General features: G+C 41.0%; 1 protein-coding gene across 1 annotated transcript in view; it reads left to right on the plus strand.

Moving 5' to 3' along the window:
• eif2ak3 (eukaryotic translation initiation factor 2-alpha kinase 3) overlaps nt 1-17,275 on the plus strand; it is a 37,335-nt gene that overhangs the window by 3,167 nt on the left and 16,893 nt on the right. Inside the window, exon 2 of the mRNA XM_088002854.1 lies at nt 12,079-12,208. Coding sequence (XP_087858980.1) covers nt 12,079-12,208 — 130 coding nt within the window. The remainder of the gene's footprint in view (nt 1-12,078; nt 12,209-17,275) is intronic.

Raw genomic sequence — 17,275 nt, forward strand, 5'->3', positions numbered from 1 at the left:
TTTATGGGGGTTAGTGTGATTAGCTAAAATCTGTGAATATTTGAGACCACCTCTAAGACACTTAATAGTTCAAACACCAAATACACATTAATATGCATTAATACTCACAGTGGAAATCATCTTGGCACTACTGCAGAAGCTAACACTTACTTATATTCGCTCTTGGGGGTATAGCCAATCAGCTCAAAGGAAAATAAATAGAGCTTCTGGATTGGGTGCTTTGCAAACACCAGCCAATAAATAGCATGTCAAGTAGCATTACACAAAGGTATGTCAGCTTCCCAAGCTAATACAAACTACTAAGTATAATACTCTAAGTATAACAAGCTAATGCAAGATAACATAAGTGTAGCAGACTAATATAAGCCAACATGACAAGCTAAATTAAGCTAACATAAGCACAACAAGCTTATGTTAAGCTAACATAAGCACAACAAGCTTATGTTAAGCTAACATAAGTATAACAAGTTTGTATAAGTATACAAACAAACATAAATATAATAAGCTAATTTAACAGGCTAATGTAAGCTAACATAGTGTAACAAACTAATACAAGCTAACATAGGTATGACATGCTACATCTAGCTAACAAATGTAAAACATGCAGATAGAAGCTAAAATATGTATGACATGCTAATACAGCCTAACATAAATGTAACATGCTAATACAAGCTGGCTTTAAAAAGCTATTTGGCTTTTTTAATTATTTTTCAGACAATTTTGAATGCAGTGACATCCTCACAGATGGACTCAAGTAAAACCTAAATCTAAAAAAAAACACAGTCTGGACACTTTTGCAATTTCTATGGTATATCATTGAATTGACTTTAAAAATACTGGTAAAAGAGAATGTTTTAAAACTTTTAAAAACCTGATAAACCCTGATAAAAACAACAACAAACTGGGTGGTACATGTTTACCCTTGTAAAACCATCTGAGTCCTTCTTTCTCCCAGCGAGGAGCCACTGAGATGCTACACTGGAAGAATGGAGGATTTTAATTTTAATGCATATTTAACCTTGGAAAAGACAAGTAAGCAAAGATCTTTTTTCCCCCCCTTTCTCTTCCATGTTTTTCTACAGAACAAGTCATTTTCTGTGTTTAACGGGCAAAGTGGAAGTTGTGCTCTACTAAAGCCCATGTCTTGTTATAAGAAGCTATAAACTGAAGCGTTGCAGCACTGCTGGAGCTGGTGATAAAGGCTGCAGTTTGCTTGGAAAGAAGCAGAATATTCCTGTCTGTCACCTCAGCAGCTGCAGGAAAAACTCCTGAACGTTCATCCTGGTGGTGGTCACACCCTGCTCCCTCTCTGCACCTTCATCTCCTCCTGTGTACCTCCTCCTCCTCCTCCCTTTTTTCCCCTCCCACCATGTCACTTTCCACATCACATTCTTACCGTATTCTTTTCCAAATATTAGCTGTTAGCATTTAGAAATGGCTTCAATTTCCACTTTATCTTAAATGCTTCAATAAATTTCTCCACAAGTTTAGGAACAGAGCTTTCTTACCAGAACACAAACCAGTGGAATGTATGATGTTTTTGTTAAAAAAATAAAAATCCACTTTCCAGGGGCTTAATGTGGGTGTTAAAACATGGAGAGAGCGTCTGCACCTCATCCCTCTGCATGTCTCTGTTGGATTGTGTCTCCCCTTGAAATTATTCTCTTTGTCTCTCGCTCTTTTGAGTTTAGTCTCGCTCACATCTTACCCTTTGCTTCTTCACCCGACGCTCTCATACATACACATTGCTTTTTAATGTCACCCCTCGGGTATATAGTCTGCTGCATACAGCATGCAGTCTTTCCACCTGTCTGGAAACGGCAGACTCTCCACTGGCTTTTCTTCTTGGCACCAGAATTAGATTGTTGGTTTTTGGAAGCTCATCTTGTTTGGAGGCCAATTACAACTTTCAGTTGAGTTAAAAAAAAAAAAAAAACTGCTGTGGCTCAAATATACATTCATTTTCTAAAGGATGTCGGACGTAAATCTTGTTACACAAATAAGAGTTACAATTTTAGACGTCTCATAATTTTCAAAATATTTTTGATTTCTCAGTTCAAAAAAATATAGTGATTTTGTGTAATTTTTCTAAATAGTTTTTGGGGTTTATTTAAACTGTCATCTAAGAATTAAAAGTTTTTAAACTGTAAAGAACTTCTTACCTTACCTGAGAATGACAATTGAGATCATAAATTAGATTTTTATCATAAGTTTTACTATTCCTTTAGGTCAGAAAGAATGATTTTAATCTCTTTTTTTCTGTCAGCTGTGCCTCATTATATTGAGACTATTCAATTTTAGACTTGTTTATTATCGTACTACGTTTTACTATTTCATGTGATAGACAGCAGGATTTTAAAACATCATTCTATTGCGATAAGGTTAATCATCTCAAAATGTTGAAAATAATATGAAATTAAAGAAGTTTAAAAGTGAAATATTTTTCACTGATGAATGTAATGGGATTACTGTTTATTGTTATGGTAAAATTTTCTTTATTTCATTATTTTGAGATGAGATGTTGAACGTTTCAATGTGCTATCTTCATTGAGTTTTTGTTGGGATCAAAGTTTCACTAGCTCCATTTCCGACCATCGTTTTGATACCTGATCTACACATGTTCTTTCCACCTCTCAATCCACTAAAAAAATAAAAATAAAAACGCCAGACATGATGAAGAGTAAAGGGTGATACTGGGTGGAACGTGAAGACAGCTGCAGAAGCAGCAGGAGTGTACAGTGCAGACAGAAGTGCCACATGACCTTCCAGAGTCCATTTGATCTGACAAATGTGTTGCTCAGCAGAGTCTGATGCAGGCGGCATGTTGAGGACGGTGCACAGCAGCTTTGCTTGCATTTCAATCTTTGAATGAACTGAGTGAAGAATGTGCCACAGAACTTAGGCTACGTCCACACAGCAGGTCTTCTAATTTTTTTTTTTTTTTTTTTTTTTGTAAATGTATTTATTTTTTGCTGAAATATATTTGTTTTTCATGTGGTCGTTCATACTAATTAAATACCCCCACAATCAGACATCTGTGTGAACAATCCATGGCCCCAGTGGCGACCCATGTACCCAGAAGAAGAACGTAGACGTCAGATAGCAGCGCGCTGTTTACGGGCGTAATAATGGACGACGCCGTCTATGGATACATTTTGAAATTATTGAACATCTGGAGCTGACAGTTTTGTCAGTTGGGGCTGTGAAAATGTCGGACACGGGTCGCATTTACCTGTTGTGTAAACGTAGCCTTATATATTGCTCACCTGTGAGTTGAATGCCACGCCACTTTGGTTCCACAATCTCAACTTTGTGCTCTGAAAGCACCGGGCTCGTAGTGTCCATGGATCGACTTAAATGATGTAAAAACATCTGTTCACTGCAGAACTATGATCTGAACGGGGCTCTCGTTTAATATCGAGATAAAAAAGAAATTCAAACCTGTTTTTGCGATGTTAATACAGTATGTCTGCTTTCTCACAAGTCAGTAATTAGATTTAAACAAATTTTATTGCAAAGGCTTCAGTATGTGAAGAAAACAGGATTTCAGGATTGTTTTTGTGTGATATGGAGAGTGCTCCATCTTGTTTTGTCAGGATAAGTTTCATTGTATTGCAGTGTCTCGACACTGTTGTTGCTATTTGGATGGCATTGCCTCATTAGGTGAGCAAGGTTTTAAAAGCAACTTGTCTTAACAGTACGTGAAGCAGCACGTTCTGACCGCCTGCTGGAACTGGTTCTTCTGCTGGGAAATTACATGAATGGAGGCTCTCGAAAGGCCCAGTAATATGCATTTGACCTCAGCTCCCTTTGCAAGGTAAATACTGATCTGCACATTTTTTTTTTCACATTCTGCTACAGATGATCCCAGAGAGTCATGACAAGGAGTTAACAACTCAACAACCAAAAAAAAAAAAATTCCCCAGTATAACTACTTTATCTTTTAAAGAGTTTTTTTTATTGTTTTTGCCATGTACGATAAGAATCTGAAAATAACTTCACTTTTAAAGCAAGTTGTTTTCTGACAGCTTTGTTGCTCCAAACTTAAGAAGACTCGGAAAAAACTCTAAAAATAACCAAAATAAGTAAAAGTAACTTAAAGCAGAGGAAGCTAAGCTGTTGTATCAATAGCTGTGAAACCATCAAGGATTTCTCCTCAGTGTGAATGAGGTCAGCCCACCGTTCCTTTCAGTACTTCAGTATTCCTTTCCAATCCAATCAGACCTAATCCTGTTACATCTCTTATTAAATCATAATTCAGTTTCACTGTTGAATTTGCTTAAGCATGCCGTACCTCTTTATCCACTCTGGTTTTATGTTTGCTGACAGAATCACAACTTAAACCACCCAGATAAATTTGCCTTATTCCAAACACGATCACTTCAGACACATTCTCGCATCCAGGTGTCAACATCTTTTTCTCAAAGTTTGATATTTGCAGTTGTTGTCTTTCTCATCCCCTCCACCATCCATCACTGTACCTGTAATCTATAAATATTCTAGATGTCTGCTTTGATCCGGCTTTCAGATGGTGACGTGCAGTGCTCTTGTGTCGCCTTGTCAGCTGTCACCCCACCTTTCCTCCGCCGTCTTTGCGTCGGAGCCTCGCGCTCCGGAAGCTCGGCGTCGCACCTGTCGGCATGTTCGCCTGCTTTTTTTGAACCCGTTTTCGTGTGTACATGCGACTGTTCTTCCCAGCTCCGATGCTCCGGCTCCCGGGGCCCTCCGCTGGGGCGACGGCGCACCTCAGGGAGCACTTCCAGGTGAGACTAGAGAGGACGGTCGCTTTGTGTGAACCAACTACCCCCACCGCCAACCTTTCAACCCCCCCCCCCCCCTCTCTCTCACACATCCATCTCCACACACACACACACACACACACACACACACACACACACACACACACACACACACACACCCCAGGGCTCTGTAGCTGCAACAGCTCTTCTGGGCCGCCTTGCCCGGGAGCCGGCTTCCAACAGCCCCCACTGCTTAGCAACAGCCAATCGGCCAAGCCGGGCAACTTGTTAGCCAATTGCAAGGGAAAGATTGGGTCAATGCTCAGAATTCGAGTTGGCCACATGGGTCTGGTTACAGTAAGGTAAAAGATGGAGTGAAGACATTCTATTTTTAAACTTTACGGTGCTCTGCTTTCCGAAGCTGGGGGAGATGTTGTGTGGTTTATTAATAGACACTGTCCCTAAAATAACAGGTCACAATGAGGATGATTGATCTACCTATCAAGACTTGATAGAGTCATCTGAACTGGGTTCTTCACGGTTAGGGTTTGTTGTTGATTTATTTATTCATGCAGATTTTGGATTTGTATGACAATAAAAACAGAATATTGATTTATTTTCCCCTTTATCAATCATTTAAAGACGTTTCTTGAGTTGGTTACCACTTTCTCGTCTTGATGTGTTTATCTTTGGTGACACCGTCTAAGGACATTGAGCGGTCTGGTCATGGCGATGCGCAGCAGCAGAAGTCACAATCAGAAGCGTTGCCGGTTTTAAACACGATTATCAGTTGGAAGGGAATTTATTAGGTCAGTGGTTATTTTGGTACGTCGGCAGGACCCGTCTCTTGCAGTACTGCAGTATGGGTGGGGCAGAGGCAGAAAGGTGTGAGTCTCCGAGAGAAAGGAGAGAGAGAAGGGAGTGTTTAAAAACACAGTGGGCTGAGGGTTAGTAGGACCATGCTGTCTTGTTTTCCCTCTCACCGTCTCATCACTGCTTAGCAACAACCAGTCATATCCGCGGCTCGGAGCAGACTCGTGGCCAATCAGCAGGCGGGAGCGTGGCGCCACAGAGTTTGGATTTTACCACGTGCGACAGGAGGAGAGAGAGTGATGGCAACACTTTCATATGGTGTGTGTGTGTGTGTGTAGGAAGAGAGATTTTTTTTTTCAGGCTGGAAGTGCAGCAACTTTTTCTTCAAACCACACCCTTTGCTCTCTGCTGCACTGCCACCGATGGATACAAGGTCGACGTTTCAAAGCAGATCGCTGTCAGTTATTCTACTGCTGAAGTCAACACTATGAATACTAGATACTGATCCATTTTGTTTAGGTTTATGGAGCATTAAAATGGGGGTTTTGCCTTTGCATGGACCAGTATGAGAATCCCACAATTCCCCTGCTACTGACAAGTGCTAACCTTGAGTAAAGTTATTTATTTCATTTTCTCATTCAAGATTTTTAAATAAAAACAGTTATCATGATATGATTGCTTTTTTGTGACAGAAAAGGTTGTTTTTTTATTGTTTATGTACAGCATGTTGATTTTTGCAATGTAATACAGTAATATTAATGTTATTTGAGTTTAATTTAAACAAACTGCACTAAACTGAGTTGCGGTTTCTATGTATTGTGCAAAATATACCTCTATTCTGCTGGTATTTTAATTAGAGATGGGTGGCAATCTTTTAGTTTTCCCACCATGACCTGAAATCTGTCCAAACAGCTAAACTTTTTTTGTGGTAAGGAACAGGAGAATGCATTCCTCTTTTAGCAACAGGTGTAGGAGGGGAAAAGCTGTGTTACTTTTATATATTAGGACTATTATTCCTCTTATCAATAAGTCTTTAAACCATAGAAATTGAATTGGAAAGAATGTTGGCTTTTTTTTTAACAGTAACTGTTTCCATTCAATTGTCATGCAAAGTTTGAGCGAACATTTAAATTTAAAATGGGAGTTAAGCATGTTTCCAGCTAACGGTCAGACTATTGCCAAGCTAAATTTTATCAGATGTGTACTCTACACAATAAATAAAGAAGATGTAGAGGTTGCAAACTTGCATGTAGCACACCCAACAGAAAATGGAGAGCGTCCTCCCCCTAACCCTGGAGGTTTGGGTTTGGGACGTTTTTTTTCTTAGTTCTGTGTCTCTGGTAAGGCACAGACCCACCAGTGGCTGGGCCCATTCACTTTGTCAGTACTCAGTACTTTGAGTCTTTTTTGTAAAAGTCGAGAGTCACCTCAAGCAATTGTAAAAGCTTTTTTCTGTGAAATTGAGGAAATTAATTTGAATTTTGCCATTTTCATCAACTTTTTTGAGTGCGATAGCATTAATGGAAACATGGCTATACTGTCATTTTCTACAGCATGGATGAGCTAACGGTATCAAGGTACACCAAGGTTTTAAAAAAGTTACATCTTCATATTTCCATTGTTTTGTGGAGGGTAGAATAAAAATACTGCTACTTCAGCTCAGTTGGGCGCTTTGGGATATTATGTTGAGAACAACACAGAGAGTAGTGTAGTGAGAAGAAAGGGTGGCACCGCAGTACCTCACTGTAACAATCTTACACTAGTTAGCCGATGTCTAATCAAAGTATTACAGTTTTATAAATTAATTTAACTATCATGGCGTTCGTTAAGCCATTTTGGCTCGCCCTGATGACAAGTGCGCACTTTGCCGCAGCAGCTGGCGATGTTGGTGGCGCTGGGTGCGGCCAGCTCTGAGCTGCACCCACAACTTGCTCTCCACGTGCTCCCCACGCTCTCGTATTTTCATCCTGCCTCTCAGCGGCTGCATGCTAGTCTGAGCGGCAGCTGCGCGGCGGCACCGCTCCGCGTGCGGGCTGCTTCCCGTTGCATGGTTACAGGCAATCCTGCTCTGCTGTTGGCTCGGACGCCGCAGAGGCGCTCGTTCATTGGACAGCCGAGAAGGGAAAAACGTGTTTCCATTGGCCGCCGAGAAGAGCGCGCCGGCTTTCGGGATTGGCCCGGCTCGGAAGCTCGCGCTCCTTGGAGACTGGCTCTGTAAACATCCTGGTTTGTTTCTGTCAATGGAGAGAGTGTTTACCAGGCGCCGAGTTTTGCCGGTGTGTGCAGACTGAGGCTGAGCGTCTCTGAGGAGCGGAGTCTGGTGAGAGCGAGGCTAATTGGCTCTCCGCTCCGCCGTGCGCTTTGTGATTTTCTTTCTTTCTTTCTTTTTTTGAAGAGCGCTCTGCACCATTTATGACATTTTGACAGCATTACAGACGAGCACGCGCACAGCCCACAGTCTGTTGGCAGCCTCCCCCTTTTTCAGTCTTTATTTTCCATTCAGATGTCTTCTTCAGTATCTGTTTCTGTCACGGTCGGCAGCAGCAACCCCACAGGCTGCATGTTATCCCTTTGGAGCCGAGCAGAGCTGCGGCGTCTCGGGGCCCCAATGTGGTAAATAAAATCGCCTCCAGTGCTAAATGATGCAGCGGGGCTCTTTGTTTTCTTTTAGTACTATTTTGACTTCACTTCTCTCTCTGCGCAGATACATAACTGTTATACTAGAGCATGGACACTCACCCTGGCACACACACACACAACCCTTCATCCTTTATTTGACGTACCAAGAGCTCACAAAAGCCTTTGATCGCACTCTGAGAATGAAATCTTTTTATCTCTGGAGATGAACTCGGTGATCTCGGTGACTTTTAGATCACTTTAACATTCATAGTGCAACTTGCCAGGGCGGACGGGGACGGGCGGGGGGCTGGCCGAGCGAAGGCCGCGGAAAGCTTCCACCCTCTCAGCGAGCCGACTGCTTAGCAACAACCAATCAGCCTAATATTTTTGGCAGGGTATCGCAGCCAATTGAGAGGGCGAGAGCAGACTTTAGAGCTGTGTTTTTATTGGTGGCTGCGAGGAAAAACAATGTTTTTCTTAGCGCTCTACACTTGAGTGCTGGCAGTGAGGCTGGTGATGCTCACAGCAGACTCTGAGAGATAATCTCAGCTTTAGAAGGCGTTACTAAACACATAATCCATTATTGTTTAGTGATACAATTTGCATCTGTGTACGCACTTGTAGCTCCACTTGAGTTGTAATGGGCTGTTGTGTGAGTAAAAGCAGTCTTTCCCTATTAGAAATAATCTACATTACTTTTGTCTGAGGGAATAGGTAATTTTATTAAACTGTTATAATCAGAGATGCATCAATCTATCCCCTGGAGGTTGGAATTGGCCGATTTTTCTCGATCAGCTGGGATTTATTTTTGGTCGCTCAAACTCTCAAAAATTTGATTCCCCATGGGTAACCAGCTCTGTTTTGCTAATAGTTAGCTTTTTCAAAACTAACGCCAGCCTATCTGGTCTAATGGACAGCAGAGGAAGTAGACAATCCAATGGGCGACCAACCTTGGTATGCTACTCGTTAGCCTCTCTGAAGCTAACGCAAGTGAGTAGTCTCCTCCGTTGCCGGGGCTGACCTGTCATTAATCAGGCCAGAGTCTTGCTACGGAAAGGATGGAGCCGCCACTCTGTGTGCAGTAGTTAAAATTTTGGCCCTAATCCTGCTCCATAGTTTCACTCAGGAAGGTTATCAATGCCACACTTTCTCCAACCTCAATTTCCTGTGTAAATAATAACCGGTTTCTGTGTAAATAATCACACCTGTTTGCAAAAGTATTGACGGTGTTCAAGTTCATAAAATGGTGTTCTCATGAACATGTATAAGTTTTTAAGATTGGAATTGTAAAAGTTTACTTTGCTCTTGGTGCCTTTTGGACTAGCGTTAGCATCTAAGATCATCTAATCCAGATGTAAGCTTAATGAAGACTCAAAGAGTGTCATCTACTGTAAACACTTCACAGAACTTCATCTCATGGAAGCTTAACCTTTCCCTTTAAAGGCTTAGTATCCAAGGGGAACAGGTGTGACCATAACATTGGTAAGCTACCTCAACAGTAAGTGAAGCCTCAGCAGCACTCACTGTGGCCTCCCTGGTTAAATAAAGCTAAGAGCCCATCGACAGCATCCCCTTCTTCAACAGATAAAATCAATAAGCAGGAAGTGGCCACGGGCAACGCTCTGGACATGACTGACAAGCAATGCGGCAGAAACCCCAACAGTTTGGTGAGGGGTGGGGTTGGATGTCTCAATTCATCCAAGTCTTCCTGCTACGAGAGGGAAAAAGAAAAGGAAGCGCCGTTAGCAGATATTGCTGTGTGAGCACATAAACAGCAATGAAAGCCATTAGTAGAATTTGCACTCGGTACTAAAAGCCTTCATCTGTATAACTATTAGGTAGAGCAGGGGAATTAATTGAATGAGGGGGGAAAAAAGGGAAAAAATCCATCACCTCATTACTTCTTAAAATCTTTCCTCAAGGGTGAGGGGATCTCGTGCTGCTGGAAATTCTCAGCCCATATATCATGCAAAGTAAATACTTCCACCCCCTGTGTCCTATTTCCCCCAATTCTCAGTTGTGGCTGCTTGCTGTCAGCCAGCACTGCCTCTGAATGAAAAATGAATTCATTGAGTGTTAGGAGGGCTTTTGTGCTCTCAACCAACCAACCAACAACAAGAAATATTTTAGGTTCTGGAGGCTGTGGTTATATATTTAACGCCACTGAGGTTTCACTTTCTATTCTTCACGCAGTTGGTTTCAGCACCAGCTCATGGCTGGTAACTCACCTGGATCCTGTTTGTAGCGATTGGACCACCAAAGCTCTACATCCCACTTCCTGTGTTTAATAATTTCTTTTTTGGTTAGGTTAATTTTAGGTTTTGGTTATTTTTTTAGTACTTGAAATCATGTTGGATTACAGGAAATTCTGTCAAAAGAACACATGCCAATGGATCCAAATGTATGTCAACTATTTTTCTTGATAAAGTTTTCTTAAGTAGTATCTGGTTACTGCCAGACTAGGCATGCTAATTATTAGCCTCTCCAAAGCTAACGCATCCATGACCATAGTTTTGAGCCAGAAAATAGTTCCTTCTCCAAGTCAGGGACAAGGTACTGGTCCAAGTGGAGGAGTTTAAGGATGTTTTCACACCTAATAGTCCGGTAGACTTAGGTTGACTGGGGACCAGAGTTGTAACATTTGTTGTATTTTCAGGTGCTGTATTTTCACACTGCCCTGAGTCAAGCAAGCCAAACTATTTGAAAAACTTGTTTGCCTGCTCACCTGTGGTATTGCTGCACCAATAACCACTGAAGGAAATTCCACAAAAACCTCTGAAGACACTGAATGCAACTTCCTTCTTTATGAAATGTAAACAAAAATGGAGAGTCGTCACATTTTAGTGGTTTAAAGTTGTAGGCCAGAGACCTTCTCCTTCTGGCGCTAGACCTACACGTTTGTTTTGGTTGTATTTTGGCTTGCACTATAGGCCACTTCCATTTGTCTTCAGACAGCACCAGAATTCATTTCAAGGTTTTTAGACAGAACAAGAGTTCAATTGCGCATTCACACCTCCCAAAGTGAACCGGAATTTCTAGTGGAGTGAACTGGAGTTCAATTAAAACGGACTAAACAGGGCTGGTCTGACTGCACCCTAAGTATAAATAAATATCAATAAATCAATAAAATATTTTTGAATTTTAATTTGTATCTTGGGGTCTTGTTCGTGAATGAAGAAAACATGGAATTCGTATTAATCCATCTATCCTCCGATAAAGATGTACAATTCATCTGTCTGTTCCTCTGTCCATCTATCCGTTTGTCTCTCTTTTGTTCCCTCTTACACTCTGAGGTTCCATACTTAAAACTTGACCACTGGACATTACACATTGAAAAACAATTGATGAATAGAAACGAGAAGTTTGAGAAAGTTAGAAATTCTAACTGGAAATACATGGAGAAACCATGTAAAACACTTTATTACAGAGCGGGGAAACAATATGCAAACAGTAAGAGCCCTAACAAGAAGTAAATAACAGGGATGTTATTGTTCTACTTTGCTTCGTCAAGTTCAGCTCTTCTCCTCACGGAGCGAATCAGCCATGTTTCCATTCTCCGAGCACATCTGTGGTCCTGATCTCTCCTGGCTGCCGTCAGGTGACTGTGTGTCATGTTTTAATAATCCTCTTTCATCAATATGCCACCCTAACCACCTGACGCAGCGGGGGGGTTCTTGGCACAGGTGTTGCGGTCGGAGCTTCTGATGAAGGTCACTCTGATTTTCAAACAAAAACAGGACTCAAGAGGGAAGGAGACATCTGCAGCGCTGCTGCAGCGCTCCTCGTCATTCATTGGTTAAACCCAACCAGGGCAAACCCTGGAGGACAGATCTGCTTCTAACGGTGTCGCCTCATGTGTTTGGAATTCACTAAACTTTATTTTGACGTCTGCGTGTTGCATCCGCAGGTCACTCGTGATCATCAGCACCCTGGATGGGCGGATCTCGGCGCTGGATCCTCACAACCAGGGCAGGAAGCAGTGGGACCTGGACGTGGGCTCAGGGTGCCTGGTGTCCTCCAGCCTCAGCAAACCTGAGGTACAATCAGCCTGATATCCCTTCGTTGAAACCAAAAACCAGCTTGAAGTGTGGATTCCCATCATTTATGTCAATCACAAAGGTTTCGGTAGCTGCGTTTCTGTTGACTTTATAATTTGCCAAGTTGAATTTCCAAGATAAATTTGCTTAATGGAAACCATTTTGAAAAAACTCTCATTGTTTATTTCAAAAATTTTGCCACTATGATAAGGTTTTTTTTTCTTTTTGTTTTTTTTTCCAGCCATATTTAAATTGGTTTATTTTGCAAACATTCAATGGAAACACTTTTGTTGCGTTACATGATAGACAGCTGGATGTTGCCACTGGTGCAAACCACAAAGAAGAAGACAGGAAGTAGTTGGAGGATCATGGCTAGCATGTTCTTTTAGTGACTTATTACGTCAACAAGCTTATTCACATGTGATTTAAATCGTTTTTTTTATTTAATGAAATCACTGCAATTGTGAAATTGTGTTTTCTTGGCGTAAACACAGCTTGTAATTGTATTTAAATAGTGAACAGCATTAAGTTGGTTTACGCTGCCCTGCCTTGTTTAAGGATTCATACATCTAAAACTTTTCCACGTTTCATTCTGTTGGAAAAAAGAGGGTTGCTTGATTTTTGACTAAATTTGCAGCGCAAGTATTTTGGGTCAATATTAAAATCAATGATTTAAAGCAGCACATCTTTTTTTGTATGGAAATTTAAAAAGTAATTATTTTGAACTTTTACACTAAAAGCTTAAAAATAATTAAATATCTTGTATAAAATTAACAACCTGAATAAACAATAATAGACCATTTTTATTTCTTTACTTTTTTCAGTGATTCATTTTCACTGAAATAAATCAGGTGAAATTTTATTTTCGTTGATTCGGGCAGCCCCAGCTGAAAAGTAAATATGATCCATTCTTTTGAGTTTTACAAAAATTTTTAGTAATGCTACAATAATTATTACTTCCTTTTTTCTCTCTTTTTTTTTAAATGTCACTCAGTGTTCTGGAAAACTGTGGATCATCCTCTAAGAGAGGTTAAAGGTCACATCAATCAGGAAACATTACAAGATAAGAGAATGTGTGCAAAGCAGAATATACTGAAGTAACATTGTAAAAAAAAATGTGTATTGAAAATTTAACCAGGAATTTGATTAATTGCATAGCTCAAGGGGTGGCAGCATCATGCTGTGGGGGATGGCCTTTCAATTAAGAACCTTTGTTTATATCTCAAGCTCTGATTGGCTGAAATATTTTCATAGATGTAGGGGGAAATAATGTTCAAAGCCGGTAGAGACAGAAAATAAGTCATTTATTTAATAAAGACACACCACATCTTTCAATTTTTTATTTAGAAAATAAATAAAAGAATACATTTTTAAACCAAATAAAATACATTGATGATTAGGGGTTAAGTTATAAATGTTGAAAAGTGCATACAGAATGAAGCCTTTTGTGCTTCTTAGACAGTTGAAAAAAAACAACTTTCTCGAAGAGGGAATATATTGTTAGACTGATGGATGTTATGTGGGAGTTAAAGGAGCATTCTGCCTGTTTTCTTTCCCTCTCGCTGTCTGTAGACATTTAGACCAATATTTGAACTCGGTGCACTTTGAGCATCCAGCCAGGGGGGAGCTGCTGCTATCATGTAGTCCTCATTGCACAAACCCCAGACATGCACTTGAATCGCAGAGCAGCTGATTTGCCCGGAGGATGCGCCTGTTTTGTTGACTGCAGCGGGTTCTTGCGCGTATGAGCGTGGCAAACCCCTCGCCTCTACATGTGTACAGAAGCTTAAACCTCCCACACTGACACGCCGAACGCCTCGGAGCGAGACAACGCGGCTGCACGCAGAGAAACACGCTTTGATGTGGACCCGCTCCGTCTCTGCGCTGTAGCTCCAGGGGAAAAGGCCTCTAATATTAACCAGGGTCGGGTCTGAGCGCCGGCCTGCCGCTACTGGGTGGGAGTGTTTGGGTCTCATTAGTGCGGCAGCACCATTCAGCCCCAGCGTATCGATCAGGTTCTCCGTGTTTAACTGCTGCTTTTTTTTGTTGTTTTTTTTTCAAAAGCCTGACTGATTCTGATGATGTTTAGACTGAGAAGTCAGACTGGAAAAATATGGTACAGAAAAAAAATCAAAGTATAGAACAATATTTGTTTTTCTTTCACACTTTTTTCCCGTTGTCTTAGTTTGGTCCTTTCTTCTTTATATTTTTCCTTTCTTTCTTAAAACCTTTTAGTTTTTTTGTTGTTTCCTACTATCCTCACTTTCTGTCTCATCTTTGTTTCTTTCTTTCCTTCCTTCTTTCTTTCTTTCTTTCTTTAGTTTTCTTTATTTCTAGCTCTCTATTTCTTCCTTTCTCTGTTTTTATTCTTCCTTCCTCTTTGTTTCTGTGTTTTGCTTTCTATGGTTTGCTTTCCTTTTTTCTTTTTCTGTTTTTCTTCCTGTCTTTCTTTCTTTCTTGGCTTCTCTTTTTCTTTTTTTGTTTCTTTGTTTCTGTTTTACTTTGTTAGTTTTTCTTTCTCCATCTCTCCCTCTTTGTTTCTTTTGCATCATAATGTTTAATTGTGATCTAATTAAACATTGCAATGAACAATTGCAATGAAAGTACTGATAATGAATAACTGAACTAAATTTGACCTAATATCTCTTACTTTTCACCTTTTATCCTATCTGACCTGAAAGATGAAGACAGCTTTGATCTTTGATTTTCTTTGGAAAATGGACTATCACTAATTAATAATTAACCAGTTCATTTTCTTTTTAAAATGGACTGGTTAGTTATTAGTTAGCCACCATGCATCAGTTATTACCTCCTGATGTATAGAACTACTTATTAATATACCGTAGTCATTTACATCAGTAAGATCATTTTCCCTTAGTGAACAGGGCACCAAAACTGGCTCCAGCCCAGGGGCCCACATCCCTGTGAATCCGGCCCTGGCTGTTGGCAGGCCGGTTGAACAGAGATGCCCCTCTAGTTCTGAACCCGTTGACTTGTTGTGACTCCACTTGTTATGATCCGAGCTGTGTGTGTGTGTGTGTGTGTGTGTGTGTGTGTGTGTGTGTGTGTGTGTGTGTGTGTGTGTGTGTGTGTGTGTGTGTGTGTGTGTGTGTGTGTGTGTGTATTGTGCTTTATGTAAGTTTAAAACCTGTCTTGCCCTCTATGGCCTCTGTAACCTGGGATGCCCGTCTGCTCCGTGTGCTTGGCTCCCTTTAATGTGTGTGTGCGCGTGTGTGTGGTGGTGTTGGTGGTGGGGGGGGGGGTAGCTTTGCCTCTGGCTCTTTCCTCCCCCTCCCCTCACCTCCCTCTCCACCCGCTTCCTGCTGGGAGCTTAGCAACAGTTTGATTGGTGCTCACAGGATCCCGAGACACCAGTCTGCTCAGTGATGGGAGGCTGGAGGGGGGTCCGCCGCCGCGCTATTGGCTAGCCTCGACACGCAGGGGCGGAAGCAGCCAGTCGCCTGCTCCGTCCCGCATTGTGTGTCACTTCTTTTTCTTTTTTTTTTCATTATTTCTTGCAGTAAAACGTGGGACAACAGAAGCACAAACCGCATTGTCTGCAGAAAAAAAACAAAAAAAACAAAAAAACAAGCCATCACTTGAGCAAAACAGGAGAAGCTCCGGGGGCGTTGGAGGGGGGTTGAAGTGCGCGCGTGCGTGCGTGCGTTCGGAGGGGAGTGACTCATCCTTCATGGGCGGGGCTTAGAGGACGGACTCGGTGTGTGTTTTGTTGAGGGGAGGTGAGGTAATGCCTTTCAACCAGAGATGATGTCATCAAATAATAGACAGCACGCGCTTGCTTTCTGTACATCTGCTGGCATGCAGTGAGACTGAATGAACCTGATTGATCGCCACACACTGACGAACGCCTGATTAGCTCTCTGCTCTTAATGGGAAAAGCAATAATTCTCCCAACTCAGTGAGGGAGATGCAAACTGCTGCTTCAGTAATATTTATATTTATTTGTTTTTGTTAGAAAGCCGGCCGCTTATTGGTCCCTGAAATAGAGTCGGAGCTGCGTGTTGAGGTGAAACTGTTTGACAGGATCGCTGGAGCGTCAGCAGCAACACAGACAGTAGTTATTCCCCCTGAACCCCCCCTCCCCCCTCTCTCTCTAAAGGCGCCCCACTCTCATGTTCCCCCCAGGGGTGGGACATGATTACACGACGTGTTACATTAAATAACTATCCATCTCATTTTGAGGAATACTTTCCATAGCAAATTGTATGTGTGAATAAAATATTTTTTCTCACAGTGCAAGAAATGTCAGACTTTGTGGCGTGATAAAAATCACGCTCTGATTTTTATCTCTCTCTTTTTTCTTTTTTTTTTAGCCCACCAAGATTTCTCTTGAGGAAAAGCTTTCCTAAATTAGAATCTGCATTCTGACAAGGCTTGTTTGTCAGAAAATAAAAGAATAACTTTTATTGGTCTGATGTAATATTCTAATTTTAAATGTTTGTGTTGTAGTGTAGTGGAAATGAAGGCTTGGAAACATAAATTGATCTATATTATAAGTGTTACTTAGAAAACTGAGTTACTGGACATATTTTAAATTTATTTGTATTTATTGATCCTCTCAAAACTAACAATCCCAACAATACAGACAGTTTTAAACGTCATTAATCGTAATTTATCATGATAACAATACTTCAGAATTGTTATAAGAAATTTATCACGATAAATGATAAAAGATGCGATAATTCTCACCCCTATTTTAAACTTAACTCATCAATCGGCGCGTCTAGAAATTGCATGAGCACATTTTTTGACTGGGAACGTTGTGAAGCTCACACACACACGGGTCAGGTCTCAGATTAATAACACACACTACACATTCAGAGCTCTTTAAAGATTAATAGGACCATTAAAATCCACAGGGAGAAGGAGGGAGTGTTGATGCTGAGAAGTCTGGGTGGGGGGCTTAATCTTTTAAATTATTCTTTTTATCTGTTTTTAATATTTTATTCTTCTTCAAATGAAAACCCCAACTGTAGGCACGACTGAGTATCGTTTTTAGAACGTGACAAAAAGCTTAATCCTTCCCAAATATTATGTGTACACAGA

Source organism: Poecilia mexicana, unplaced genomic scaffold, assembly GCF_051168715.1.
Source record: "Poecilia mexicana isolate PSO_F unplaced genomic scaffold, ASM5116871v1 scaffold_22, whole genome shotgun sequence".
In the NCBI taxonomy this organism is placed as follows: domain Eukaryota; kingdom Metazoa; phylum Chordata; class Actinopteri; order Cyprinodontiformes; family Poeciliidae; genus Poecilia; species Poecilia mexicana.